Source organism: Pseudorca crassidens, chromosome 6 (genome assembly GCF_039906515.1).
Source record: "Pseudorca crassidens isolate mPseCra1 chromosome 6, mPseCra1.hap1, whole genome shotgun sequence".
Lineage (NCBI taxonomy): Eukaryota > Metazoa > Chordata > Mammalia > Artiodactyla > Delphinidae > Pseudorca > Pseudorca crassidens.
Genome location: NC_090301.1, coordinates 4,521,503 through 4,547,331, shown reverse-complemented (window position 1 = coordinate 4,547,331; position 25,829 = coordinate 4,521,503). Strand labels below are relative to the sequence as shown.

General features: G+C 49.7%; 1 protein-coding gene across 1 annotated transcript in view; it reads right to left on the bottom strand.

The window, feature by feature from the left end:
- Window positions 1-25,829, bottom strand: part of IQCA1 (IQ motif containing with AAA domain 1) — a 172,295-nt gene that overhangs the window by 19,498 nt on the left and 126,968 nt on the right. Inside the window, exons 15-16 of the mRNA XM_067740134.1 lie at window positions 23,187-23,386; window positions 9,486-9,572 (exon numbers count right to left, since the gene is read on the bottom strand). Of these exons, the coding sequence (XP_067596235.1) occupies window positions 9,486-9,572; window positions 23,187-23,386 (287 nt within the window). The remainder of the gene's footprint in view (window positions 1-9,485; window positions 9,573-23,186; window positions 23,387-25,829) is intronic.

The window sequence follows — 25,829 nt, the reverse complement described above, 5'->3', positions numbered from 1 at the left end:
CAGGGGCAATTGAGCCAGAGAGTTAAAGATCCCACCTATCCTGGGGCTTTCCTGGAACCGCCCCAGCACATGTGAGCTACTCTATAGAGATGAGGCCGCCTGTTGCTTGGCCCTGTGTGTCCTGCACACCTGGCCGGAAGACAGCCCCGCACGTCTGCCTGCAGGAAGGGGCTGGTAACATCTAGGGAAAGGAGTGGGCGTGGGATAAATTCCACGCTCGAGAATAAACGCGAATGGCAGGAAACTGGAGGCACGGGGGTGACAGAGCTGTGCACGGCTGCAGGGCCTTTGGGACAAGGACACTCGTGTGCTGGGGAATCTGTTCCCTGGGAGGCCCTTTGGCTGCCCCGTGGAATTGGGAGTCAGACCTGGAACGGCAGCCTGCTGGGCAGAGGGAGGGAGGGTGGTGTTAGGAGTGTGGTCTGCAGGGCGGGTGTGAGCTGGGCGGGTGATGCCGGGGAGGGAAGGGGCTGTGGCCATGCAGGGGGCCCAGTGTTGTGCCCCTTCCTCCTTCCTTTTGTTTGACCAACAGAAAGGCCCAGTTCCATGTCTGGATTGACGGGGTGCAGGGAAAATACTGGATGAGAAAAGAGCGAGATGCCGGGCCGAGGGGCCGTTCGGAGGAAAGCCCAGTGGGAAGTTGCAGAAACTTTTGGCTCCAATGAGGCAAGAGGTTGGGGGCTTGCCTTGACCTCCCAGGACAGCACAGCTTGTTACTTCCCGGCCTGTCAGCCTCACTCATTACTTCTTACGCCCAGGCTGCTTCCATGGTACTGGTAGCATCTACTGCATGCTTCCTGTGTTCCAGGGGTCTTGCCCGGTGCCTGACATGAACCTTCTCACCTTATCCTCGCAGCCACCCCAGGAGAGGGACCCGTTCTCACCCTCACTCCGGAGATGCTGGCCTGAGGCACAAGGAGACCAAGGGACATCCGAGACCCAGAGTTCATGAGCCGGTCCCCAGCTGCCAGCACGGAGTTAGTGACTCCACAGCCTTGCTCCTGCCTCTGCTCTGGGGACCCTGCCTTTCAGAGGGGATGTGTGTGGGGCCTTGCTTGCCCCACCCCCAATTCCCTTCCTGTTTAGGGGCCTATAGCGATTGAGGGCTGCAAAGGAGACTTCAAATATCTATTATTGTTATATTATGTTATCTATTATTATGTTTATATCATTATCATGGTATAGATCGGCTTTATTGAGATGTAATTCACATACCATATAATTCACCCATTTAAAACGTATGATTCACCAATAAAATTAAAATATTAAAAAAATAAAATGTATGATTGTTTTTAGTATATTCACAGAGTTGTGCAACCATCACCACAATTAATTTTAGAACGTTTTCATGTTTGTTGCCCCCAAAAGACCCCACCCGTTCGCAGTCACTGCCCATTTCCCCCAACCTCCTTCTGCAATCCTAGGCAATCACTAATCTACTTTCTGTCTCCACAGATGTGTCTCTTATGGATATTTCATAAATAGAATCATTCCATATGTGTCTGTATGTGTGTGTGTGGGGCTTCTTTCATTCAGGGTAACATTTTCGAGATTCCCCCATGTTGTGGCGTGTTTTAGGACTTCATTTTAATTGCTGAACGGTATCCATTGTACGGTTATGCCCCATTTTACTTATCTACTCATCAGCTGATGGACATTTGTTTTTCTTACGCTTTTTGGCTGTTGTGAATAACGCTGCTATGAACATTTGTGTATAAGATTTGTATGGACTAATGTTTTCGTATCTCTTGGGTACGTACAGAGGAATTGAATTGCTAGGTCTTATGGTTACTCTCTGTCTAACCTTTTAAAGAAATGCCAGACTGTTTTCTAAAGCGTCTGCACCGTTTTACAATCCTAGCAGAGAGCAGATTCAAGTTTCTCTGGACCCTTACCAACACTTGTTACTGTTTTTCTTATTTTTTCCTTTTATTTAGCCAACCTGGTGGGTGTGAAGTGGTATTGGATTGTGGTTTTGACTTTTACTTCCCTGGAGGCTAAAGATGTTATTAGCATCTTTTCACGTGCTTAATGGCCATATGTACCTTCTTTGGAAAGACGTGTATTCAGATCCCTTGCCCATTTTTTAAATTGTGTTACTTGTCTTTTTTTTTTTTTTGCGGTACGCGGGCCTCTCGCCGTTGTGGCCTCTCCCGTTGCGGAGCACAGGCTCCGGACGCACAGGCTCGGCGGCCATGGCTCACAGGCCCAGCCGCTCCGCGGCACGTGGGATCCTCCTGGACCGGGGCGCGAACCCGTGTCCCCTGCATTGGCAGGCGGACTCTCAACCACTGCGCCACCAGGGAAGCCCAAGGTTACTTGTCTTTTTAATATTGAGTTGTAAGAGTCATTTATATTTTCTAGATACAGGTCCCTTGTCAGATTAATGACTTGCAAATATTTTCTCCCATTCTGAGTCGTCTTTTCACTTTCTTGTTGATGTCTTTTACAGCAAAAAGTTTTCAGTTTTGATGAGTTCAGTTTAAGTCTTCCTCTGTTGCTTGTGCTCCTGATATTGTATCCAAGACACCATTGCTTAATCCAAGGTCACAAAGAGTTATGTCTCTATTTTCTTCTAAGGCTTTCATAGTTTTTGCTCTTGCTTTTAGGTCTGTGGTGCATTGTTGGCTAACTGTGTGAGATAGGGGTCCAACTTCATTCTTTTTCATGTGGCAATCCAATTGTCCTAGAAGCATGTGTTGAAAAGGCTATTCTTTCTCCATTGAATTGTCTTGACACTTCTGTCCAAAAAGGCAATTGTTTTGTAAATGTGAGGGTTTATTTCTGGACCAGTTCTATTCCATTGGCCCATATGTCTCTCCTTAGGCCAGTACCACACTGTCCTGATTGCTGCAGCTTTACGGTAAGTTTGGAAACTGGGAAGTGTGAGTTCTCCAACTCCGTTCTTTTTCAAGATTGTTTTGGCTATTCTGGGTCCTTTGAATTTCCATATGGATTTTAGGATCAGCTTGTCAATTTCTGCAACTAAGGTCGCTGGAATTTTGATGGGGATTGTGTTGAATCTGTAGATCAATGTGGGGATTCTTGCCATCTTAACAATAAGTTTTTCAATCCATGAGTATGATGTATCTTTCTATTTATCGAGGTCTTCGTTGACTTCTTTCAACAATGTTTTGTAGTCTTCAGAGTAGAGTCTTCAGAGGAGTAGAAGTCTTGCACTTCTTTTGTTAAGTTTATTCCTATTTTTTGGATGTTATTACAATTGGAATTGTTTTCTTAATTCTAATTTTAATCTTTTCCTTGCCAGTGTATAGAAACGTTGCTTTTTGTATATTGATCTTGTATCCTATCCTGCGACCTTGCCGAACTAGTTTATTAGTTCTAATACTGCTTTAGTGAATTCCTTAGGATTTTCTGTATACAAGATCATGTCATCTGCAAATATAGTTGTATTTCTTCCTTTTCAATATGGATGCCTTACTTAATTTTCTTCCCTGATTGCCCTGGTGAGAACCTGCAATATAATGTTGGATAGAAGAGGTGCTCTTAAGGGGAAAACATCCAGTCTTTTACCATTAAGGATGATGTCAGCTGTGGATTTTTTTATTAGACTGAGGAAGTTTCCTTTTCTTTCTATTTTTTTAATCATGAAGGGGTGTTGTATTTTGTCAAATGCTTTTTCTGCATCTGTTGAGAAGATGGTGTGGTTTCTGTCTTTTATTTTTAATGATATAGTATATTACATTAATTGATTTTTGGATGTTAAGCCTGGGATAAATCCCACTTGGTCATGGTGTATAATCCTTCTTCTGTGTTGTTGGATTCAGTTTAAAGGGACGTTTTGTAATGTAACTCACAGCAGAGAAAGAGATGGGATTTTTACAGCAAAATAAATCTCACAGGCTGGGCCTGAAGCCAGATCACCAGGCAGCTTCTGATCCCTTCCTCCTGCCCTCACGGAAGTCCAGAGGCTGCCTGGCTCCATCAGAAGGGAACAATGGCCCTGCAGGACTCCACCCAGGAAGCATGAATGGGGGTTGGGGACAACAGAGGAGCTTAAAAGAGGGCAAAGCACAGGAGAGGGATGACCCTGAAATCCCGGAAATGGGCATGAGGATGGAAACCTGCTCTCGAAGGGGCAGCTCCCCAACCCCTACCCCAGGTCTTTGCAGAAACCTGCCTTTGCTCAGACCCATGACTCTGGGCGGCCTAGGATAGGGAGGCATGTTTAGTGGGGCTTGACTTTGCTACTGAACTTCCCTCAGGGGTCGGGCTCTGTGCAAAAATGAAAAGCTCAAGGAACAAACTCCACAATAACAGGCAGATGACGTAGCAAATGGTTCAGTGCACGGGCTTTGGGTCAGACAGATCTGATCTCAGTCTTGGTTCTGCTCTTAACAGATGTGTGACCTTGGGCAGGTTACTCAACTTCTCTGAGCCTTAGTCCCTGCATCTGAGAAATGGGAATAATCATAGGTCCTAACCTGAGGGATGCCATGAGGAGTATACGGCATAATGTGTCTGTCTGACAGGTGCTTGAAATATAAGTGCTGGTAGGAAATCAATGCTAGGTCTGCTCTATTGAAGAGAAAGGTTTCTAAAGGGGAGAGTCAGAAAAACGGGGGCTTTATGATTTGAAGGAAACAAGCAATATTGCCAACGGGGCTGAAAATGACGGTGTAAAAATCTCCCCCAGTTTCCACTGCACTGGATGATAAGGCGTCAGTTGCTCATCTCTGAGGAGGTGCCTCTGGGCCTCAGGCCACTGAGGAAAGGCCTCTGCTGAGATTCTGGAAGAATATTCCTTACAGGAGTATCTACACCTGTGCCAGGGAAAAACCCACTGCGTTTAGACAAGGCTTGGAGCGTCTGGAGATAATCAGAATTCACTTTACCAGGGTGGATCCAAAGCTCTCTTATGAAAAGTTGTTCTACTAAAAACGTAACCCTTTGAAAAGGCAGGAGGAGGGGCAGGGTCATGTGGTAGGTGGTGATGGAGGAGGAGTTGGGACAGGCCCTGCCTGAGTCGGCAGCACCGTGGGGGAGGTATCCCTGGGGTGATTCTGGGTGATGCCGGGTGACTGCACCCGAGCCTCAGGGGAGAGCTGCGGGCTGGGGATGGAGTGGGGCACTCGTTGGCTTACGGGTGATTTGATAAGCTGGTGCCCAAGGAGGGCGAGGAGAGCAAAAAGGTCTGTGGGCCTGAGATGGAATCTCAGTGAGCACCCGTGTATTTAAGGGGTGGGTGGAAGTGCACGGAGGAGACACAGAAGAAAGTGTTGGCGGGGTGCGAGGAGACCAGGAGACGGCTACGGGGGCTGAGGGAGGACAGAGCTTGTTTTACAAGCTGGGGCCCACTGGTGAAATGGATTTCAAAGAAATTTGTGAGAGCAGTTTCCATGGAGCTGCAGAGCATCGAGTGGACAGTGGTGGGTTGAAGAGTGAGCGGGGATGGTGAGAAGAGTCTTTTAAGAAGCTTGACGGAGAATAATGCAAGGTGGTAGGGGCGACTGGGGCGTGTGTGGGGTGCACATGGAGCTGCCCAAAGACCGGTGGAGGAAGGACTGACCCCTACCTCACACAGTTAACCTGGTGAGACTGGAGACTACTACTCTGTGGGGGCAGACACATACTTGCAAGGTCTGAGCCCATCCCCAGCAGCCTGGTTGCCATGGTGATAGTGGTGCAGCCCTGCCTGTTCTGAGGCAGGAGATGCTATTGCTGTCTGCGTCTCCTGACAATGGCAGGGATGACTGAACTTAATTAGCCTGTTTGGATAACAAATGTTGATCCTGGGCCGCGTCCAGAGTGATATCTTCACTGATGGCGAGTCCCATTAGGAGGGGATGGAAATGAAAGGTGAGTATATTCAGCCAACACTCTTCTGCACTTGGGCCATCCCTGTTCCGGTTCAGAGCCGCATCCATTATGCATGAGACTGGTGTGCTCATCCATCATGTCAGCCGACATCCTCCCCATCACCTGGCAACCTCCTCAGCCGCCCCCACCGCTGGACCTGCCAGCTCCACACCACCTTATTATTGGGGGCGATTTCAAATTAGTGTCTGACACCCATGCAGCAGTTTCCATTTGCTTTTCTGCGGCCAGCTCCAACCCAGCCAGCACTTCCCTCGTGGAGGCCCTACTGTCACGTGGGTAGGGCTCCTGCTAGATGGAGTCATGAGGGTGACGGAGCAGAAAATGCATCAGCAGCCCGTCTTGCCTCATTCCTTACTGCCTTCGCCTCAAACACCAACAGCTGACCAAGGCTCCAGCCTCAGATGGTGGAAAGGAGGGCCCTCCTCCTGGGAGGGGAGGGAGAGGGCGCTGTCCAGGCATCTGCCAGGTCCCTGGGGGCTGGGTGTTGAGGACAACGTGGGGGGCAGGGGTGGTCAGGGTCCAGGGGTCTCTGGAGCCTGACACATTTGCCTCTAAGACCTGAGGGCCCCACGGGCAGTCTTCAGGATGTGGTTTAAAGTAGCCTGGGGGTTGAAGAGGGGAAGAGGGAGGACACAGGTGTAGTAGAAGCGAGGAGGGTCAGACGGGAAGCCGGTGCTCACACTGGAGCTGCTTCCAAGCAGAGAGGGGTCCTGCCTCAGAGTCTGAGCTCTGCACTTGACCAGCTGTGCGCCCTCTCGGGCCTTTGTCCTCTTCTGCAAAACAGGAGAAGGCCGCCTCCCTCCTAGGGTGCTAGGAGCTTCCTGACCTGCGCGTTGTGCCCCTGGGCATCCTCTGCCTGTGGCAGCAGCCCTAGGGGTCCCTGTGCCCGGCTCTGCACCCAGGAGCCATCGCTGCCACCTGGCCTTCTCCGTTGCCTCCCTCCTTATGACTGCATGAGCCTCCACACTGTACCTCCTAAAGGGCCTGAGCCCAGAGGTGGAGGCCTCGAGGGTGGAGCTAGTCATTGCGGGTGAGAGTTTTTTTCGAAGAGCGCTCCTGGAATCCCTCCAATGCCCTGGGCGGACGCTGGGAGTGCTCCGTGTTGTGGCTGTAGGTGGTGGCTTCTCTGCAGGTGGACATTCTTCTCTAGGTTTCAGCACCTTGGGGATCGGGGAAGCCTTTGGGACGGAGGCTGGGCTGGGTGGTAGTAAGGACGCCGGGTTCCTGGATGGCCAGGTGATGCAACGTGGAGCCGGTCGTGCTACCTCCTGGTGCCTCTCGTTGGCGGATGCAGCTGCTGCCCTCGGAATTTGGTGATCACCTCCAGAGCATGGACGTCCAATGCTCATGACTGCCCCAGGCCCTGGAGGCTGAGGGACTCGGGTAAGGACAGGAGTCAGAAGCTGGAGGTGGGGTGGGAAGGAGAGGAGAGCTGGCCCAGCACTGGCCCCAGAGGCAGGAAGGCAGCAGGGACCCTGCAGCCCTGCTCTCCGAGGGGCAGGCCCAGGACGTCGAGCTGAAGGATGCCCAGGCAGCGGTTCTCTGCCCACCGTGCTTTCCCCTGGCCGGGGCACTGGAGCTGGGGCCGCTGCCCTGCTGCAGGGGTGGGCATGCCCCTTGCAGCTCTGTCTGTGCCTGGGCTGGCTCAGGCCCCCAGCCGGCCTCTGGACATCTGGGGACCCAGGGACCCTTCTGCTTGTATTCATCAGGCATCCTGGGGTTTTCCCAGGTTGTGATTCAGTCCTCAGTGCAGTTAATTCCCCGGACGGACGACAGACTCTTCTAATGCAGAGGTGGACAGAATAAATGTCCGATTTGTCCACAGCAAAGGCCTTCATTTTCTGCAGGAGTAAGACTAGTCGGTGACCATATCTGTGGGAATCAGATGGTGCTGGAGAGAACACCTCGGGATCAGCAAGGAAGGGCCTGTTCAGGGGAGGGTTCTGGAGTCTCTCCTTTGCCGGCTCCTGCTCTTGCACAGTGGCTCCCCTTGGGGGGGCATCTACGGAACTCACATCTCGCTTCCTGCCTGACGCTCCCTCAGAGCCCGCCAGCCCTTCCCCAGGGCCCCTCTGGCTCTCAAACGGGTGTGTCCATCCCTCTTACTCTTGACCCACTGAGGGGTACAGACGAGCAGACGTAATTGTTGGCGACAAACCGACAGCTCGAGGAGGTCACGGGAGAGAATTCGAGAGGGGCTTCACGAACTCAGAGGCTATTCTCTCTGGAGCCCTTTAATTAGATACTTAAGGGAAGTGGAAGCTCAGAGAGGTTAAATTACTTGCTCAGGGACACACAGCCAACTAAGGTGAAGGGCAAAGCAGGCCGGGAACATACGTCTCCTGAATTCTCATTCTCCAGGCTGACGTCCAGTGCGAGAGCCCTCGCCCATTCATGAGACAAAGCTTCTGGTGACGTGAAGTGTGTGACACCTGGATTAAACGCTGCCTTGCATCTCTCCTTAGATTGACCGTGGTAACTGCTGCCTTCAAGTTCGCATGTATGTGGCCTTTTAAAGGATTTATTTTATTTTGTTATTTGTTTTTTTTTTTTTGTGGTACGCGGGCCTCTCACTGTTGTGGCCTCTCCCGTTGCTGAGCGCAGGCTCCGGACGCGCAGGCTCAGTGGCCATGGCTCACGGGCCCAGCCGCTCCGCGGCACGTGGGATCTTCCCGGACCGGGGCACGAACCCGTGTCCCCTGCATCGGTAGGCGGACTCTCAACCACTGCACCACCAGGGAAGCCCTATTTTGTTATTTTTTTAAAATTAATTTTCATTGGAGTATAGTTGCTTTACTGTATGTGGACTTTTTTTTTAACGTAGCAACTTCGCCAGCAGAGGGAGCTACCTACCAGATTCCCAGATTAAATAATAAATGAGTCCTCTTCAGAGTTTCTAAAATGACAGGGCAATCAAGGCTCATTTGGGGAAGAAAAGATTCAGCTTTCATTCTTTATCCAAATCATCTCTACCTGCTAAAAATGATGTATAATACATAAGGAGCAAAAGTGATTAAAATCCTTATGAATTTAATCAGAAATTCACAGTTAACCACTATTTGCTTTGGTGCAAATTGATGTGGAATAACAATCATGTGTATCTGCAAATTTTTTTTAACTTGTGGGAAATTTGCTGGTGATTTGCCGGGGGGAAGTGCGGGGGAGGGGGGCCATTGAAAGGAGAGAAAAGGAGGAAGGAAGCAATTGACAGAAGACTCCCCGGGGACACCCAATGTGGGCGCTTGGCAGTTCTACGGACGGTCTTTGTTCATAAATTGCAGGCCTTTTGCTATTTATTATAATGAACAATAGGAAATCCTAATAATAACTCCTGTGTGTGCCATTTGCTGTAACTGAGTACAGTTCTCTCAATTGTTTCTTACCCCTGAATCGGTAGGTTTGGGTTTAACGCTCCCCTCCCCCCTTTTCCATACTTTTTTTCATTTCTTCTAAATTTTGCCTCGTAAAATCAGACACTGGATCCTTTCAAATGCAGTCAAGTGCTTAGGGCAGAGAGACGGCTGCCCCTCCGTTTCCTTCCTCCCTTGAAAAAGCAAGACCGTCTTGAAAAAACGAGGTAGTCCCTGGTACGGGGCCCCTTTGTAGGAGGGAAAGGGCCACGTTAAGAAATGAGAAGCCCTCACCTTCTTTTCGGCGTTGGGGACTTTTTTGTAGAAGGTTTTCTCGGTGTCTCCAATCCACACCACGGAGGGCTGGAGCTGGCGGGCCACCTGCAAGGAGAAATGGTGGGTTGTAAATGCATTTCCCTCTGGGGTGCACACTTGACCCCCGGCAACAGCAGGACTCGGCGGCCCGCTGTGTTGGCTCGGGGACGGCTGGCGTGGGGTGGGGGGGCTCGCGGGGCTGCACTGCGCATACGGCCTGTAGCCTCCTTCACCGCGGGATGGGGGCGCTGCCCGGCCCTCTTCCACCTGTGGTCAGGATGCGCTGGGTGTCTGTGCGTTCTGCTCCTGGACCCCGAGCCTCGACTCAGTTTGGCTTGAAATAAACCAATAGTTTTCTCCTGCAAACGAAGGGAATTGGGCCAGGACTTTTAATTACAGCCTACGCCCCGCTCCCAGGTTGATTCAAGTTTGCTCATTTCGAGAAAAGCTGTTTTAGCACCAGGGCCCCCGTGATGCCATTTGTTCGTCCCCGTGTGGCTGCACCTTTGCGGCCGTGGTTTCGTCTGGAAGGTGGCTCTGAGCCCCTCCAGGGCGAGCGGGGCTTCGTGACAGCGCTGGGACTTATCGTGGGCCCGTGAGTAATTGCCACACACCTAACAATCTCTTCAAAGCGCCCCCATGAGAGCAGAGTTCGGGTATTTTTGCAACAATTTGTGCTTTGTGCAAAATGGTGACAGATAAAAGTGGTCTCCAGCCACAGCGAATACAGTGTTACGTACTCCTATTTTTATATTTCTTTAAACATCATTAAGGCAGCAGATATGATTCCTAAACCAAGGCAGACATTTAATAAATGATGGAAAAATCGCCGGGAACACTGGCTGAGTCTGTTTCCGCCGGCGCTACGTACCAAGGGAAGCAGATTATGCATGTTCAAAGACAAAAGTGGATTCAGCTTGCTCCCCGTGCCAGTCCGACCCCCGGGCTGGCCGTATTCCAGTCCCACACACGCTGGGATGCCAGGACGTTCAGAGAGGAAACGGTACCAGACAACCACTCTTTGGTCAGCGTTATTCTTTAGGCCCTGAGCCACAGAGTTTAAGAATTCAGAATTACAAGTTTCAATCCCAGTACCCGAGGCAGCTTGGCGTGGAGCAATGAAAATAGCGAGCGAGACAGGCCCGGGCCACACGCATCGTACAGGGCATCACACACAAGATTAGGGCCGGCACAGACCAGCACTTCCTCTGCTCGGAGGATGTCACCTGTGATAACTCATTTGAGCTCACTACAGCCCTTATGTAGCAGGTAGCGTTATTATCATCCCTGTTTACAGATGGAGAAACCGAGGCTCAAAGACGCTACATGACCTGTCCAAGGTCACACAGCTAGAAAGTGGCAGAAGCAGGCTGCGAGGCCAGGCTGATGGATGGCTGCCGGGTCTGTGCTGGGGGCATGGCCACGTCCTCGGGTCCTCTCACTTCCTCCAGCCAGATGCTCGAGCATCCTCCCTTGCCCCACCTCCCACGTCTAACCATCCTCAAGTCTATCCGTCCCCCCTCCTAATCTCTTTCAACCACATCAGTGCATCCATTCTCTCAGCTCCTGACTTTAACCCCCAACTTCTTTCCAGCTGTCTTGCGCACTGCAGTCAGCGGGGCCCACTCAAGGGTCAGATGGGCAGCTCCAAGGAACCACTGTGCCACTAAAAGCTATCTGGGGTTTAAGTCAAAAGCTTCCCTACTTCCAGCCCCCAAAGAAAATAAGAAAATGAGATACTTTACATAAAAGGTTTTCAGCTTCTCTGAACAAAGATACGTTATAATAACAAAGGCAAAAACCTTATTCTTTTCAATCCCTCTTGAAAATCCTAGCTTTAGAACGGAAACCAATGGAAACACAGTTTTCTCATAAACAGCTGTCTCCTGTCTCAGGCTAACTCGTGGTGCTCACCGAGGCAGCAGACCGGCCTCTCCTGTGTCCACCTGGCAAACACCGGATCTTCCATGGCTCTTATCTGTGTGCCTCTTTTCTCTAGATCCAGCTGTTCTTAATGGAAATTGCAGATGTGAGTACCAAGTATTCCAGCATTCCTTTTCTCTTTCCGCTTTTAACAAGGCAAGCTACATAGATGGACTTGAAACACAGGCATCTTATTAGTTTGGGATAACTTTGAAAGCAGCAGTCTTATTTCTCGCACCTTATTTCAAGTTGTTCTGAAAATCTGGCCGCACCATTCCATTGAATGGGAACGCTATGGATTGCTCCCTGAACTTGAGCGCTCCCTCTGAGCGGTGGTGGGGGAATTCCGCACTTCCTGTGTTTCTAACATGCACCTGTGAAGGAATTCCTTCCTCGGGACGGTCACCTGCTCTGGGGTTCCCAGGGCTGTTCCCAGAGGACCTGGGTGGCCACATGGTTTGGAAGGGCTCAGTCATTATCAAATGAGCAGAAAACATTTCCCAAGCGAGTTCTTTGATGTTAACAATACAAAGAATGGTCATTTGCAAATTGCCTTGAGATCTAGGACGGCACTGCTACTCCCTTCCCATGTACCCCACGCGGAGGCAAGCGCGCCCCACCCGACTCCCCTTGACACATAAGGTGCCGAGGCAGAGAAGGAAGTCAGTAAAACCCCCTCCTCCCCCCGCACAGAGAAACGTGGAGCCCAGAGCGAGCCCTGGGTCGGCCCGACACCCCCAGACCAGCACCATCATCCAGGCAGCAGGCTCCCACGTTGCCATGGAGAGAAGATGCCTATTCCAGAGCATCTCCTCACCCTTGGCCCGTGTCCTCCTCTATCACCTTTCCCTCTAACAGGAAGAAGGGCTCTAAGACCATCACTGTCTTGTCCTCCAGAGCATGAATCTCTATTTCCCTGACCTTCCTCGGTGGCGTGCCTGGTCAGGGGACCTCTGGTGACCTTGGTCAGTTCTGGGCAGAGAAGAGGGGTACAGAAGGCTGGGCCCTCCCAGGCCGAACACCTCTCCCACCAGGAAGAATGGAAGGAGCCGAGGCTCTTTTCCTCGGGGAAAAGAAGACTCAAGGGGGCAAGTGAGCTGATTTCAAATAGTTGAAAGGCTGTCAGGCGGAAGAGAGTCTGGTTTTATTATTTTGGGTCCGACGTGTAGAATGAAAGCCATTCTCTCATTTTTCATTCACGACATCGATAGAGGGGCTTTGGCGTGCCGGGCACTGGGGTAGGCGCTGGGGCCCCTGACTTCAAGCGGTCCCCACCGGCAGAAGGGGGGCACATGTGTAGCTGGGAGGGGGGCACAAGGAAAATGGGCTGCCAGCAAGGATCACCGATGACAGAAGGAGGGAGAAGTAGATGAGGAGGGTAAGTAGAAATGGAGACTGCAGATGAGGGTTAAAGGAGACAGACCTTCCAGTGGTTTCCAGAAGGCCCCAGAGCCTGGAGAAGGGGATGCCCCTGCCATGCTCAGGACAGGAGCCAAGGTGCGGGGCTAGGTGTGCCCGAATGGGGCTGCTCGGGGTCATTCTGGAAGGTGCCACAAAGTCCTTGGCCGTGCTACAGAGTTGCTTCTACCCCGGAAGCTGTGGAGAGTCTGTAAGGGTCTTGAATCGTGACCTTTGATGCTGGTTGTGTTAGAGAAAAATCCCCCTGGTGGGGTGTGAAGCACGACTGTTCCCCGGAGACTGGGAAAGAGATGGGTGTGTGTGTGCAGATGGCATGGTGAGAGGTGAGGCTGGAGGCAGGGAGAGGGTTCGGAGGCTGTTGGAGGAAAAGGAGGTGAGACCTGGAGCAGAGGAGTGGCGGGGAGGGCAGGAAACGGACAGGAGGGGCATTTAGGATCTGCCAGACCTGGTGATGGTTGGGGGAGGGATGAGGAAGTAGGGGGTCTCCAACGCTGCGAGGCCTGGAGAATAGGAGGACGATGGCCCAGGAATCCAAACGGGGACTAGATGAGGGATGAACGGATGAGGTCAGGTTAGGCCAGGGGAGCCCGAGGGCAGCTGGACATCCAGGCGGGAGGACTGATGGGTCTGGGGGGCAGGAGGGAGGTGGGGGGCTGGAAAGGGCTCTGAAGATGGCAGCAGAGCCATGGGAATGGATGGAGGGGATTCCCAAGGAAAGGGGGAGAGGGGAGGAAGCCAGACCAGGGCTGCGGAGCGGGGACCAAGGGTGAAGACGTTGATGGAGGAGAGAAGGAAGAGAAGCCCCAGAGAGAACAAAGGGGCACGGAAGAGGGAGCCGTCCTGCAGCCCAGGGACGGTGGAGGGCAGTGAGGGGTGGGCGACGGCAGCCAGTGCTGGCCCAAGGGTCTGGCAACCAGGAGGTCACTGGTGGCCTTGGCAGGGTGTGGAGGGGACAGAAGCCAGGGGACAGGGAGCTGAGGAGTGCATGGGACAGAGACAGGAAACACTGGCAGAGTTTAGAGATGGCATTGGGTGGGGAGGTAAGGCGGGAGAGGATGACCTTCGGGGGAGACGCCTTCCCTGCTTCACAGCCACGGGGAGGGGAAGGATGCCTGTGGGCCAGGCAGGTGCTGGAGAGTCAACGCGCATCCACGCAGGCACCAGGCAGGCAAGGCTGAGCTTTGAAAACACGTGCCCCGGAAATTCAGCCCTTTCTTATTGTCATGCACAAGCAGCGCTGGTTAGTAAAAATTTCGGAATACATATTCAGACAGGCATAAACACCCTCTGCCCCCTCCACTGAGGACAGCTCATCAGACCTTTCCTGTCTCTACAGACCTTTCTCAGTATCGAAACTTGCAAGCACAAGACTGTTCTTCACACACTGCTTTATATTCTTCTTCACTTCGTACGAAATTTATTTCTCCAACATCATTTTAGCAAGGGGTCTCCTCATTTATTGATCTAACCCCTGTTTTTTTTAACATTTGGATGGCTTTCCGCCTTCTTGCTAAACCAAACAGCGCTTAGACGGGCGCTTTTGGGTCCATGAAGCTAGTCGGTCGGAGGGCCTGCCAGCTCTTCACGTCCTCACCCGTGTGGTCCACCTGCCCTCCCGGAGGCCCTCTGTTCACACTCTCTCCAGCCACAAATAAGTGGATCTGTTTTTCTACTCTCTTCTCAACAAGTATTAACCATAAAAAACTCTTTGCCAATTTGTTAATGAAAAATGGTAGCCTTTGCTATTTTAATTTTCACTTAGCAACAAAAAGGCTTTATTTAAATTACCCACAGATAGTTTGAGGTCACAGGCAATTAAATGTAATTAATTCGTAATGGAACTTTCCAGAAGTTACAGGGGATAGTTTGTTTCAGCCGCCAGTAGAGGGCTCTGCAGTCCTATTGAATATCAATTCCGGCATAAAGATGCGTTTCAACCAAAACGTGCTTTTTCAAGTTCTGGGAAGGGCTAGCGAACAGTTACTTCTCCATCCATGTGAGTTTTATGGATTTGATCTTTTGTGTTCTCCAAAGAAATGCTGTCAAGCATCCGCCATCGGAATTAGATTCTCTTGGTTGGGATATAATGGCCCAACAATGGAAACCAGTTTGTGTTTGGCACGCTTGAATTACTAATTAGATCTGCCCAAATGACCCCTGGAAGCTTTGCGAGTTCTTTCTGAAAGGGTCCTATTTTGTTTGCCATAGAGAACCCCAGGAAAACCCAGCTCCGTTTTTCAGTGGTTGTGTCTTAGTTTACCAAACTGAAAAGGACCATCCATCCGCCTCTCCATCCGTCCGTCCGCCCTTCCATCCATCCAACCCACACAGATTTTGCTGAGCATCTGTGGTGACAGGCAGGGATGTCTGGGAAACATGGTCCCGGCCTGCAGAGTGTGTGGCCTCCCGTGTCTGAATGGGAGCTGCTGGGCAGTCAGGCAGCCGTCAGCGAGGTGCTGCCATGCTGGGAAGGAGCTCGGGGGCGGTTCCTGGGGGCGGGGGGCGGGGCTTAGCTTTCTGAACTATAGTCCCTCGGATTCTGTTTCCGTTTAATATGTGAAGACATTTTGTTCTCTACTTCCATTATTTACAAATGATATTTTCAAACTTTCTATTTCCTTGCATTATCTTTTATGTGATTGTAGGAGTTACTTCAAGTCCTTGCTGCGTGTGAGCTGGGATAAACCGCGAATGACAATCACAGGAAGAGCAGAGGTGGATTAAAGAGTCAGGAGCCCGGCTGGGCTGACGCTGTATAGAAAGGAAGGTGAACTGAGGCAGAGGAGAGGACCAGGAGGGAGGCACAGCTGATGGACTGGGACAGGTGACATGGGGGAACCAGGTCAGCGCTGGTGCCAGGAAGCCACTGATACCATTGCTGATTATCAGGTGGAATTCGAGGGGATGGTGCCTGGATGGTGACAGGTGTCAGGCTTACAGATCACCCAGACTTTCCCCTGGGACCCCCTCTTCCCAGCCGACTCTCAGCTAATGCATTAGAACTAATGGATTCACGCCCACCCGCCCTGACTCCGTGCCAACTTCGGGAAGCACAGGGGTTAACGCCTGGGTGCAAGGCCATGCTCACCTTCCCCATGCACCTTTTAGCCACATTTAGGGCACTCCCCGCTCTAAGCGTTTCCAGGCTGGTTAAAAATTCTTTAATGCCTGTGACATCGACCCCGTTCCCATTACCCACCACAGAACAAGAGCAGATGCAGCGACGCTTACGTGCCTTACAGCCCACAGCGCGTTTCCACACACCTCACTGCAGATGGCGCCCGGATCATCCGGGGTTGGGACCCGCCCTTCCCCCCAGCCCAGCCGCCCATCCTCTGTGGGGACGTGTGGACGCCTGACTGCGGCTCAGTTTTGCTATGAACCTAAAACCGCTGTAAAATGGAAAGTCTGTAGTAAAAAAAAAGGTTTTGCTGCCTACGTGCGTTCCCTTCTTCAACCTGAAACTGTCTACACGACCCAGCGGGAGGGGACCCAACTCTCTGACAGCAGCCCACTGAGGGCTCATGGGCAGCAGCCCCCAGTTCCTGTATTGCCACACCTGATGCTGCACGAAAGGGGCTAAATTCTGTTTCTCTGTTTCCCTCTCCTCCCCCCCCTCTCTTACCCCCTCTATCATTCGAGCAGCTCTGTTTTGGGGGGCCAGGTGTAGGTCTTTGCTTTACCCTTACTGAATTTCACCTTGAAAAGGGTGACTAACATATTTATTACATTTATTGTACATCTGTGTGTTGTTTTTTGAAGATCATCCTCGAACAGCCACGATGTCTTTGTCTGGGTTATTAACCAGGAGTATAAGTCTCCACGAGCTACAGAGATGTAACTGGCTGGGCTCCCTATCTGCTGATTCCTGGGCCAGCTGTTTACACCAGCACATCTGGGCAAAATCCCTTGGCCAGCTGCCATCGGCCGTTGGCTGGGAGCCCAGCACGGAGCCCTGGTGGGTGGCGCTGAGGCACGAGCAGCATCTCAGCTCTTTTGTCCAGATTCGCCGGCCACTACGGGCCACGTGGCCCAGACACCGGCTGGGCGGCCTCGTTAGCCCTGCTCTCTTAGGTCTCCCTCTGAGTCCAGCCCTCAGTGGCCGGACCTCTGACAAAGGAGGAAAGGGAGGAAGCCAGGACCCCGGGGAGGGAGGGACCATCTCTCCCAGGACCCAGAGCTCAGGATTAGGAAGCTCTGCTCTGTCCTGCTCTCCGGTGCTGCTGGCCTCCCCTCCGCCTGCTCATGGGCGGTCTGGAGGGTCAAGGAAGGGGGAAATCAGGAGGGCGTGGGGTGCCGCGGGAGCTGCCAACGGGACGCTACAGCCTCCAGTTTCTTCACCTTCTCACGCTGAAATGTCTCACGCTGAAAAGGGTACGCTGACACTCTGGCCCAGGAATGGCCTTGCGCTCGGCCCAGCTTCCACAGGGCCGGGCACGACACAGCCTTCACTCTCTCAGAGGCCAGCTGGGGGCCAGGTGATGGCTTTGGAGTCAGATCTAGGCTTAAATCCAGATGCCAGCCCCTTAGTTCTCTTATATTTTTGGTTGAATTAAGCACCCTGAGCCTCAGTTTTCTGGTCTGTAAAATGGAGACATGAATTCCTGCCTATCAGGGATTGGGGCAATTAAAAGGGAAAGTGTGTATAAAACTTCTGGCCAGACAACGAGTCTTCCCCGCTTCTCCATCCTCTGCCTGACCATCATAAACACCTGAGGAGGCTGGCACCCTGCCTTGATAACTTCTTTAGTCTGTAAAACACCTATTAAATATTAATCATTTATCCCGCGTCTCTTAATTGTTAGATGCATTTCTAATATTTCCTAGCTAAATAGATGTATATTCCTTTCCACATATAGCTTTGCTGGAAGAGAGAATTTTAAATAACATTTGTGAACCGGTACGGTAAAGGCATTTCTTCAAGGAATGCATTGGAGTTATCGTGTGTAAAATAAAGGAACCCTCCCAAAATAATGAGAACAAGACAGATTTGAACTTGTGCTTGGGAAACAGATCAGAAACTCGTTTTGCCAGCGTGTTTTCACGTGCACAGGGTGTTGCGGGCAAAGCAGATGCCTCCGGCCAGAAGCGAAATCACGATGCTTCCTACGCGTTGCATTCTTTGCTCTGCCGAGATTAATTCAGTCAGAGGAATTCTTTATAAGAAGACGTGATGAGTAATCGGGCCCTTCTGTTATTTCAACTTCTCCAGCAAACGCCTCAGATCCATATTTTGCTGCCTTCAAGCTGCTGCGGCCCCGGCCCACATAACAGGACCGCACTGGAGCTTCCCGCCCCTGATTCACCAGCACAGCCATAAAATCCCTCTTTCCTTTGGTTAATTAAAGGCAAATACCTCTTTGCAATGCAGATAGCTGCTCCGTCAGTCCTGCCAGGACACAGAGGCTCACTGTACGTGATCTTTAAATGAATGACTTTCACTCCAGAGACCTCTTGGTCTTTCATTAATCGGCTATATACACAGTAAATGAGGTGTGTGTCAGGTCCTCCGACGTGGAGTGGTCTAGGCGGATGCATGTACTGTTCCACATTTTGATAATCTGACATCCAGCATTTTGTGGTCCACATAATGTCAGTCTGCAGTGATTCTAATTAATACAAAGATAGCTCGTCTGATATCAAGACAAACCTCTCAGTGGCACGAGCAAATAATTTCTTGAGAGTGAGAACATCATGATCATGTCCTTGGCTCTGTCCTGGAGTCTGAGCAATTGAGCCATTTGGTGGCTGGAGACGAGCGGCTTAATTCAGAGGCTGAATAATGCAGCTGTTAGACCTGGAGCCTCTGCATCTAGACTGACCAGGCTCACATCACGGCACTGCAACCCAGGAGAATCACGTAAATGCTCTGTACCTCAGTTTTCTTATCAGCAAAATGGGAATAACAATATTGCCCACCTCATAAGGTTGTTGTGAGGAGTGAATGAGTTAAAACAGAGAGAAGTGTAAGGTCTGTGATATATAGATGCTCACGAAATGCCAATATTTTAATACTCATGTGCTTCTGTTGGTTACCTGACAATGTCAACAAAATTCAGCATTTAGAATGAGTGCATTTAGGTGTTCTTTTGGGCAAGAGGATGGGTTTCTCTTACTTTACCTCTGAAGAACTTAGTGCTTTGAGCTTGGTGGTTAAGTACACAGAGGTCACAAGTCAGGTTGCTGGGCTTCAAATTCCAGCTCATCTTCAAATTCTTGGGTAACCCTGCAAGTGTGCATGCATGGGGGAAGATTCCAACAAGCTCAGTGGAAAGCAACAGCTGGAAAACTAAACTAATTGAGCACATACCTTAGCTTCTGCCAAGTTAAAAGAGCTTGGTAAACACGTCAAGCTGTCCTTTTAGACCTCAAAGTAAAGACAAGGTTCCAGGACTAAGGGCGAACTCAAAATACACCCACACTAACAAAACAGAAAACAAAACCTCTGCAAGTTCAAGCTGATCAGCCAGCAACTTAACTGCCTGATAGAACCAAGCCTAGCATGCTTCAGAGTCAGCACAATATCGTCCACAATGTCTAACGTACAATAAAAAATGATCAATCATATGAAGAAACAGAAACATGTGACACATAGACAAGAAAAAACAAATAGAAACAAACCGCAAGATGACACAGTATTGGAATTAGCAGATAAGGACTCTAAGGCAACCACTGAGTTCAAGGACTTAAAAGAAAAGATAGCTACATTGAATGAACAGATGGAGAATTACAACAGAGAAATAGAGATCTATAAGAATAAGCAAATTTAAATCCTAGAACTGCAAAGCAAAGTATCAGAAACACAAAAAAATAATCCACGAGATAGGTTTAATAGCAGATTGGAGATAGTAGAAGAAAGGGTAGGTAAACTTGAATGTAGATTAATAGAAATTATCCAATGTGGAAACTAGAGAGACAGAACCTCAGTGACTTGTGGAACAATATGAAGCAGTCAATATATATATATATATATATATATATATATATATATATATATATATATATATATATATATCTCAGAAGGAGAGGCGAGAAAGTGGGGCAGAAAAAATATTTGAGGAAATAATGGCTCAAATTTCCCAAATTTGGCTTAAAACATATATTTACAGTTTCAATGAGCACAGTGAGCCACACGTAGTTAAAGTACAAAGAACAAACAAAAATATCTAGACACATTATAGCCAAATGAATGAAAACAAAGATAGAGAGAAAATCTTATAACCATTCAGAGAATATTGACACATTACACACAGGAGATCAATAATTTGAATTTTTGACAACTTTTCATCAGAAATAATGGAGTTACAGAGACAATGTAATAACATCTTTAAAGTGCTGAAAGAAAAATGTGTCAACCCAGAATTCTGTATCCATCAAAAATATCCTTCAAAAATGGAGGCAATGTAAAAACATTTAAAAATAAAATGAAAGCTGAGAAAATGTTTTGCCAGCAGACCTGCACTGAAAGAAAATGTAAAAGAAGTTCTGCAGCTGAAAGGGAAGTGACACCAAATGGAAACCTGGATTGGCAGAAAGGAATGGAAAGCACTGAAAATGGTAACTGTGTGGGTAAGTATAAAATATTAAATGTTTCTGCTGAATTTCTTTAAAAGACAAATGACTATTAATGCAAAAATAATAACACTCTATTGTATTGTTGACAACATTTCTAGATGTAAAACGTATGATAAAATCATAAAGGACAAGGGATAATAAATGGATTGTGTTGTAAGATTCTCACATTTTAAGGAAAATAGTACAATATTAATGCTGTGTTACGTTAAAAATGACTATTGGGGCTTCCCTGGTGGCGCAGTGGTTGAGAGTCCGCCTGCCGATGCAGGGGATACGAGTTCGTGCCCCGGTCCGGGAAGATCCCACATGCCGCAGAGTGGCTGGGCCCGTGAGCCATGGCCGCTGAGCCTGCGCGTCCGGAGCCTGTGCTCCGCAACGGGAGAGGCCACAACAGTGAGAGGCCCGCGTGCCGGAAAAAAAAAAAAAAAAAAAAAAAGACTATTGTAATTTGTAGAGCAGTCACTGAAAAATAAGAGTCATTGCTAAAAAGACAATTGAGGAATTCAAATAAAATAATAAAAAGTACTGACTTTACCCCAAAGAAGGAGAAATAAATAAGTGGGACAAATGGAGAACACACAGCAAAACGGGAGACCTAACTCAACCATGGGAATAATTGTAAAGGGAGCAAATGCTCCAATTCAGTGGTAGATATTGTCAGATTGGATAAGAAAGCAAGACTCAAGTATGTGCTATCCACAAAAAGGCATTTTAACTCTAAAGACATTGAAAATAAAAGAGTATAAAGAAAGCTGATGTGGCACCATTAATATCAGACTGGGTAGACTTCAAGATAAGGAGTATCATTAGAGACAAAAAGGGACATTTCATAATGATAAAATAACCCATCAGGAAGACGTAACATCCTAAGTGTGGATACATCTTATGCATACCAGAGCTTCAGCATATGTGAGGCAAAACCCAACAGGACTAAAAGGAGAAATAAAGAATTCCACAATCATAGCTGGAGGTTTTAATACCCCCTCTCAGTAATTGATAGGACAAGTAAACAACAACAAAAAAAATAGAAAACGAAAAAGCAAGTCAGAGAATGAGAGGAAACATTTGCCATATGTGTGTCCCACAAAGAACTTGGATCCAGAATACATAAAGAGCTCTTCCAAATCTCAAGAGCAGCAGGTCCAGGGAAAAGCAGGCAAATGACTGGAACAGACATTTCAGAAAAGAAGTTATACGAGGACCGAAAAGCACATGAAAATGGTGGTGACACATTTGTATCCGTTTCTTCAAAGTTCACAATATCCATATTTCAGATCTGTGCATGTCACTGTATATAACTTTTACCTTAATAAAAATAGTGCAGGAGGGTCAGGAGGAGAAGGGTCTAGGTTTGAACTCTGCTCAGCCACTTGATCTCGGTGGCCTTGGGCAAGTTACTTAACCTTTCAGAGCCCCAGTTTCTTTATCTGTAAAATGGGGATGAGAATGAACTCTCCACTGGGCTGCTGTGAAGATCAAATCCAATGACACAAGACATGGAGCATTTAGCGTGTATGGGGCGCTCTATTAAATAGCTTAATGCTCGCTCTTTATTCCCCACCCTCCTTCTTCTTCTCGCCTCCCAGCTCCCCAAACTTCTCTCTCCATGGATTCCTTCAGGACAAGCAAGGGACGAAAGTAGAGGGGGGGCATGTCCTAACTTGTGCAGCGTGGGGTCCATGTGGCTGGGAGAGGAAACCCTGCTGCCATCACTTCCTCCCTGGGGCTGTTAGGAGGAGACGGAAAAGGAACCATTTCTATGAGCGGCTGCTCGTGTGTAACCATCTGCCCTGAAAGCAGAGGCAGAGCTAACATCTATCCCCAAGTACCGGACAGTCCTTGCTCCGCGTGCATTTTGATATAGTAAAAGCTGGCTTATCGGACGTGCTAGCAACTGAAAATGAACTGAACAGCCTAAGGACAACCTTGAGGGACTCAAACAAATGAAAATGAAATCCTGTGAAGTTTTAATATCAAATACAGAGTACCAGAATGTTCTAAAGCTTGGTAATCCTCAAGCGTACGTATGTATATTGTGTCTCTATCTATCTATCCAGCTATCTGTTATCTATCATCCATCCATCCACCCATTGATGTATCTTCATCATCATCTATATCTAAACTGTATCAGAGAAGCATTGCTTCTAGGACTGACAGTATCATTTGGTTTGACTCCTTCATTTCAGTGACGATAAAACAGAGACCCAGGGAGGGGAAGAGCTTATCTAAGATCACAGTGCTGGGTTGTGTATGCACCTTCGAGGACATGGCATCCTCTGGCACTGGGTTGTAATTGAATATCTACACTACTGCGGTCAGCTTAGCTTCCTGTGGGTTCCTCCTTTATCTCCTGTGTGAGAAGCTGACCTCAATGTATGCCACGTGAGAAAAAACACCCCCAAATGCAAACATCTGATGCCATTATTGGAGGGAGGTGGGCTGAAAAAGGATTTGATTTTTAACGAGACCTGTGAGCACTGCAGGAAGGATTCCTGTGGCAGGAGGAGGCTGATCTGAATGGCACAGGAGGGCGTTTACGCAAAGAAAGGAGCTGTGTCTGGTTGTTGGACGCTCAGCCAGATGCAATAATAAAGTAATTTACAGGAGGATGCAATGGGGAAGTTTAAGAGGGATGTGCATGTCTGCCTAAGGAAATGATCTGTGAGGGTCTGTGCTAGTTGGCTTAAGGAAATTAACGGCAGCATTTGAAAATGCAATTTGAAAGGAGGAGGAGAACTGGAGGTCAAGAAATGTGATAAATACCTTGAGGACCATATGCAGCATCATCTGGAGGCCACTTTTGCCCGGGTATTTGCCGGCAATGTTGGCTGCGGACAGGTCGAAGAGGTTGGCTCCCGTTTCGGTACAGATGGCATGGACCAGCAACTTCTTCCCCACCCCAGATGGGCCGGCCAAGAGCAGGGATTTCACCAAAGGAGCTTTCTCATGCACTGCTTCAGAACCTAAAAAATGCAGAGGCAGAGGCTCTAAGGTCTCGCCAAGGAAACAAGTGGCTCTTAGACGGGGACTCCTCAAGGCCGCGACTCCATGGCGCGACACCAGCCTCGGCAACAGTGATGGGTGCGTGGAAGGCATTTCTCACCAGGGGCACGCCTCCTGTCTCAGCCAGCTCCGTGACACCTTTGATTTGTATGTCAAGGTGGAGCTGTCAGGTCTCCTTGGGTGTTCAGTACATTGCTTCTCTCTCACCCCTCACCCCAGCATTCCCCCCACACTCATAATTTTAGAGGACATTCCTGCGGTAACTAACCTCTGGCACTTTGGGGGAAGGGGCTGGGGGTTTCTCTGCTTCTCAGCAGCACTACAGCCTTTGAAGGTTCAGGAAGACGAATGTGCGATGGACAGGAAGATGCAGGGGGAAAGGGGGAAAAAACAAGATCCAGGCAGCAGCAGCCTGGCTTTTTAAAAAAATTTTTATTTTATGTTGGAGTATAGTTGATTAACCATGTGTTGGTTTCAGGTATACAACAGAGTGATTCAGTTACACATATACATGTACCTATTCTTTTCCAAGTCCTTTTCTCGTACGCGTTATTATAGAATATTGAGCAGAGTTCCCTGTGCTATGCAGTAGGTCCCTGTTGGTTTCGTCTGTCCTGGTTTCTAGTCTGTCGGTAGGGGCAGAGTCGACCTGACCCTTGATCATAAAGGACGTGAATTATTAGGTCACGCAGAGGTCCCTGCCCTGTGCTCTCAACCTCATCGCCCATCTCCTTCGAGCCCAGATTGGAACTCGGGCTTGATTTCTTCCACCATCCTGAACACGAGCAGAGCAGACGTCGGCGCTAAGTAATTAGAGAGTGAACAGAATGAAATCCTGCAGAAGTCTGTGATTGGAACATCGGCTATCACACTACTTTGCTTTTGGTCAACTGCTGGGCTCTTCTGGATCAGCTGTAAACATATCAACATTCTAATTATTATGGTGCTTCTCTTTCATTTTTCTTGTGTGATTGACAAGACTTAGGGAATTTATCTCATCATTAGAAACAAATTTTTATAGTTACCTACTACACTCTGCAAAAACTTGGAAGGTAGTTTGGAGCAAGTTCTCTTTAAAATGAAGCTAAACGGGCACGCTTCCATTGTGGTTAGCGTGGGAAACGGCAATGTGTTACGGTGAAGCAGACCTCGTTTTCCACGGCAGCAGAGAGATGCCATTCTTCCCGTCTCCCGCTCAACACCTGGATAACTGAGGGCTCAGTCTGTGGCCTCGGCTGGGGGCCACTCATGCGGAAGAGCCAGGATTTGCTGTAAAGAGTTCATGGCCGGGGGGAGCTAAACTTGAGAAGTAACTAGAAGGGGAGGAAAAGATCCGTGCTAAGATCCGTGAGGGAGACAGAGATTCAGGGAAGAAAGGACTTCCCATTTGGGGGATGAGGTGGGTGCATGGGGGTGAGTCAGGCCGGACTTCAGAGAGAGGGGCTGTGTCTGGGCTGGCCGGTGAAGAGTGGGCAGGGTGGAAGGGGGCGTCTGAGAAGGATGCAAGTAGGGGGCACAGTGACCACAGCCTGTAGTGGAAGGTCAGGCAGGTCCTGGGGGGGGTGGACGATTCTGGTTGGCGAGGTAGCTGGGGTCAGAGAGGGTGGGACGGAGCAGTGACCACAGCCTGCAGCGGAAGGTCAGGCAGGTCCTGGGGGGCAGACGATTCTGGTTGGCGAGGTAGCTGGGGTCAGCAAGGGGGTGGGGCGCAGTGACCACAGCCTGCAGCGGAAGGTCAGGCAGGTCCTGGGGGGGCGGATGATTCTGGTTGGCGAGGTAGCTGGGGTCAGCAAGGGGGTGGGGCGGAGAGTGACGCCAGCTGGCAGGGTCCCTGGAAGATGATGGGGGTTAGAGTGGTGGCCGAAGCCAGGGGGCCAGGAGAGTTCCGGAAGGGGTGGAGGGAGGGAGGACAGCGCTGGGGGAGGGGCACAGGCGGGGGAGACCTGGACACGTCATCTACCCCAGGGATGTGACTTTCCAGAAGGAAGGGGGTGGTCACCAGCGCCGTGCAGAGGTGGAGAGGGAGGTCCAGAAAGGCTTCTGCACCGGCGCCTCGCTGGCCTCTGGACAGCTCATCAGACGGCAGGGCAGGGAGGGGCCGGGGAGTTGCTGGGGACAGACCTGCCACGGCGTCCATGGCTCTAGCTGCTCATCTCGCCTTTCAAGGGCAGTTGTACAAATTGCCTAGAATTGCTAAGAGACAGAGGAAATTTCCAGGCTTTTGTGCGTTCACCCTTTTCAACTTTTGGAGGATTAAAGAGTCACGAGGAAGCCAGTGTTCCGTGTCCTAAGCCCAGCTCTGCCCCTTCCAACCTCGGACTTGGAGAAAGTTCCTCAGCATCTTGGAAAGGCTTACTCATCTGTGAGAGCTGTTCAACGTCCCCCTCCGCTGGGAAATGAAAC